At 37.0% G+C, this 4,268-nt stretch overlaps 1 protein-coding gene across 1 annotated transcript; it reads left to right on the forward strand.

Moving 5' to 3' along the window:
• The first annotated feature begins 1,224 nt into the window (after window positions 1–1,224).
• Window positions 1,225–2,133, forward strand: LOC130874355 (putative vomeronasal receptor-like protein 4). The gene has a single exon (XM_057769596.1). The coding sequence runs from the start codon at window positions 1,225–1,227 to the stop codon at window positions 2,131–2,133; it is 909 nt and encodes a 302-aa protein (XP_057625579.1).
• The last annotated feature ends 2,135 nt before the right edge of the window (window positions 2,134–4,268 follow it).

The following is a 4,268-nucleotide window of genomic DNA, read 5'->3' on the forward strand; positions in this document are numbered from 1 at the left end:
GATAGGCGTGTGCAGCCTGTAGTAACAACAGATAACAGAACAAACTGGGGCCGTGGACAGGACTGGGATGGTGTGGGGAGCATTAGAGATGAACAAAGCAGAGCACAAAAGATCTCAGGAGGGCAATGAAAAAGGGGACATCCTTAGGGAGGGGGAGGACAGAGGTAAATATGGCAGATGGTGGGAGGAAGATATAAGGGAGTCGCAGATTGCGATTGAGCTGATTGGGAAATTTTAATGGGGAGTTCTTAGGTAAGGTGCAGGGAGATAAATACAGAAGAAGAAGGTAGGTGAAATGATGATATGGATGGCTGAAAAAGTCATAAGGCAAAAAAGAGAAAATTCATAAGGAATCCTAAAATTAATGATTTACTCATGTCCCTCAATAAAAGAAAAATAAATGTTTGTCTTGCTAGCTGGGAGTTAGTTCTTTACACCTGAAGTCTACTGTTGCAAAAGCTGATGAATGGGAATTAAACTGCTGATATTTAAAATCATTTCTAACCATAATTAATGGCTATGAAATTAATAAGCTATGGATAGTGCGATAATGGCCTCCAACTGTGTCTTTGTCTTTAATTCTGGATCCAGGAGATGTAAAATTTCACAGAAAAAGGAACATAATAAAAGAAAAATATGAACAAAGACAGATATTTTAATGATTAAAAGAATGATATTATCATGAATTATCACTGTGATTCAATTAGAATTATGATTGAAAACATAAGATAGTTACAAAATAAAGCATAGCAAAATTATGCAACATGAGACTGACTCACCTCATGGTCTTGGGTTTCTTTGGTGGATATTCTCCACATCAATGTAAGTTTTAAAAAAGTGACTAATATTCTGTGTTTATTGCTACTGTTTTAGTTGATAACTCTAAAATGAGGCCATGTAAATCAATAGGATTGGATTACTAAGGAATTACCCTTAGGAGAATGGCAAGTCCACAAAGTGTGCATTGTATCGTATGGACTTTTATTATCTCCATTATGCTATATACACAGGTAGATACATGAAGAACTAGACAGAAATGTGAACTGTGATGTCCAGATTAGAACGTCAAAACTTAGGGATAGGATAACTCACAATAAATAGGGAAAATTGAATGATGATAGAGACACACTGACAAGTGAATCACAAGTCTGATGTATACTCTATTATTTTTAGGTATATGAAATATGATTTTAATATGATGTAAGATGAAAACAATTTCCACGTATGTCATCATTAAGGAATGTCCTTAATTTCCAAGCTGGACTTGGAATCCTGGCCAATATGCTTCTTCTTTTTTTCTACACTTTCATAATCCTAGGTCACAGACCTAAGCCCACAGATATGATCTCCTGTCAATTGACCTTCATCCACATAGTGCTGCTCCTCACTGCAACAGATATTTGGCTTACAGACATATTTGAATCACTGAACATTGAGAATGACTTCAAATGTAAGATAACGTTTTACATAAACAGAGTGATGAGAGGCCTCTCCATCTGCCTCACCTGCCTCCTGAGTGTGCTCCAGGCTGTCACTATCAGTCCCAGTACCTCTTTTTTGGCAAAATTTAAATATAAACTAAAAAAATACATGATCTGTGTTTTCTTATTTATTTGGTCTTTCAACTTTTCATTCATCAGCCACCAGCTCCTCTATGCTGGTGCTTTTACCAATGTGAGTGTGACCAACCAGATGAAAGTCACTAAATTCTGCTCTCTCTTCCCCATGAACTTCATCATCTGGGCCCTGATTTTAACAGTGACAATCTCCAGAGATGTATTTCTTGTAGGAGTGATGCTGACCACAAGTGCATACATGGTGATCGTCTTGTTCAGACATCAGAGGCAATACAAGTATCTTCACAACCTCAGTCACCTGAGAGCATCCCCTGAGAAAAGGGCTACCCAGACCATCTTGCTGCTGGTGGTTTGCTTTGTGGTCATGTACTGGGTGGACTTCTTCATCTCATCCTCTGCAGTCATGTTATGGATGTACGACCCAGTCATCCAGAGTGTTCAGAAGTTTGTGATGAATGTCTATCCCACAATTACTCCTTTGGTACAAATCAGTTTTGATAATAGAATAATCAATATGCTGAAAAGCTTGAGATCAAAGTGTCACCAGATTTTTTAAGAATGCTAATTTTCTCCTTTTTAATAAAGCGATTTATTTGTTTCTATGACTATTGCATCATCATGTATGTATGTGTGAATTTCTAATACCTACAGAAGTCAGCAGAGGCTATTGTTCCCCCTTGAACTGGACTTACAGCGGGTTGTAAGGCATCATTCTGATGCAGCTGTAATTGTTTCCTCCAACATACTGATTTTTCTTAAATTACTTAATATTTCAAGTAACAATCCAAGATTCTTCATATTTTAAATAAAATGTATGGTACTACACATGTACAGTCTTGTGACATTTCTGTTGTCCAGTAGTATAGATTCCATTAAGTTCATTGTACACCATAAATTGGTTTTTCCACAGGAACTTTATTCCTCTTCCCTTTTTAGTTTATATCACAAATGTTCCTTTTGATGCTGAGGTTACTCAGAGGAAACTCCTTGCAGATATTGACGTGTTAAGCTTTTCTTGGAAGGGGTTTTAGTCTACTCTCAGTCACCAAGAATAAACTAAATATCATATTGTAGCTTTAACTCTGTATCATAAGTATAGTTTCTCTGAAGCACATAATTAATTTGACTTGAATTTTCCATTTTAACCAAGGTTAATTAATAGGTTCTATATGAAAATTTTATTTGCCTATGTATTTTCACTTCATTTCATTCACACTGATTGAAATGTCACAGGTAACTAAAAATTGTTATATAGACATACATTTTGTGCATTGTGTTTTTTTGTGAATGAATGTATGCATGTGTGTGTGCTCATATAAAGAATGTGTGTGCATGTGCACACGGAGGCCACGAGACAACTTTGCCATTTGATCTTCGTGGGCTGTTCACTTACTTTTTGGAGATAGCGTCTCTCACTGCAAATTGGAGCTTAGCAAATAGGCCAAAAATGGAGCACCGCTTATTCTCCTGACTCTGGCTCCCCAGCTCTGGCATTAGAATTGTCCACCACCATACACCACCACTGAAATTTTGTGTTATTTTTACAGAAAAATGATTTTTAATACAATATTCTGATAAGGGTTTCCTGTTCCTGTGCTCCTCTTAGTACCTTCTCTCTCTCATATGGATTCACTCCACTTCTGCCTCTTCTTGGAAAACATCTAAACCTTATAAAAAAATAAACAAGTTAAAACAAAAATGAACCAATTAGAATACAGCAAAACAAACAGAAGAAAAGTAGTCTAAGAAAAAGCATAAGAAACATTTAGATATAGAAACAGAAGTTCACATATAAGGATCTCATAAAAACACAAAACTAGAAGACATAACATATGTGCAAAGGACCTGTAGATTCCATTAAGTTCATTTTGTGTTGACCACCTTCTGTTGAGTTTTGGGCCCCAGTTAAAATCACTTTGAGAAAACTAATTCTTTGTTTGTAAGTGACTATCAAATGGAGATGTTTCTGAATTTTGGATGGGACATGTAATCACTTCTCCTTTCTGTCAAGGAGTCCATCTGGTGCAGACATGTGCTACTGCCACAGTCTCTGAGTTTATGTGCCTGTCCATTGTTCTTTGTTTAGCAGGCCTTGTTCCCTTGGTGTCCTCTATTGTGCCACTATTGTAGCAGAGTACATTGCAGGTTGGATACGATTGTAGATGGAAAGTGTTGTAGCTGAGTTGCTGTTGGCTTTTCTCCTTTTGTAGTGTGCATGTTACCTTACAGTTCCATGAACTCTAATCTGCTGGGGTGAAGGCTTTAGATAAGCACCAGCTTGAATTCCTCATGTTCAATTACTTGTGAAGGTATTGTCTTCAGGACAACAGGTATCATCTATGATTTTGTCCAGAGCAAACAATAGCCTTGACCATATCCTGATTGTTTTCTGGTTCTCATGGAGCCTCTTTGGCCAACAACTCAATTAGATGTTACCAATACCCAGTACTGGAATCTTCATTTGATGATGAGAGATTTTGATTGGGATTCTGCCCCTCAGTTATTCTGTAATTTCACTTAGATTGCTTTCTTATCTGGGTAGACTTTAGGAAGTTTCCGCAGTGTTGTTTTCCACATGATCCCTTAAGTGTTCCTTAGAATTAGTTGTCCCTACCTGTATAGCTTTTCCCCATTTGATTCCCCTTTAAAACTTCCTTGTCTATCCATAACTATCTGTTTTATTTTCCCTTA

The sequence above is a fragment of the Chionomys nivalis genome, chromosome 1 (assembly GCF_950005125.1).
Source record: "Chionomys nivalis chromosome 1, mChiNiv1.1, whole genome shotgun sequence".
NCBI lineage: Eukaryota > Metazoa > Chordata > Mammalia > Rodentia > Cricetidae > Chionomys > Chionomys nivalis.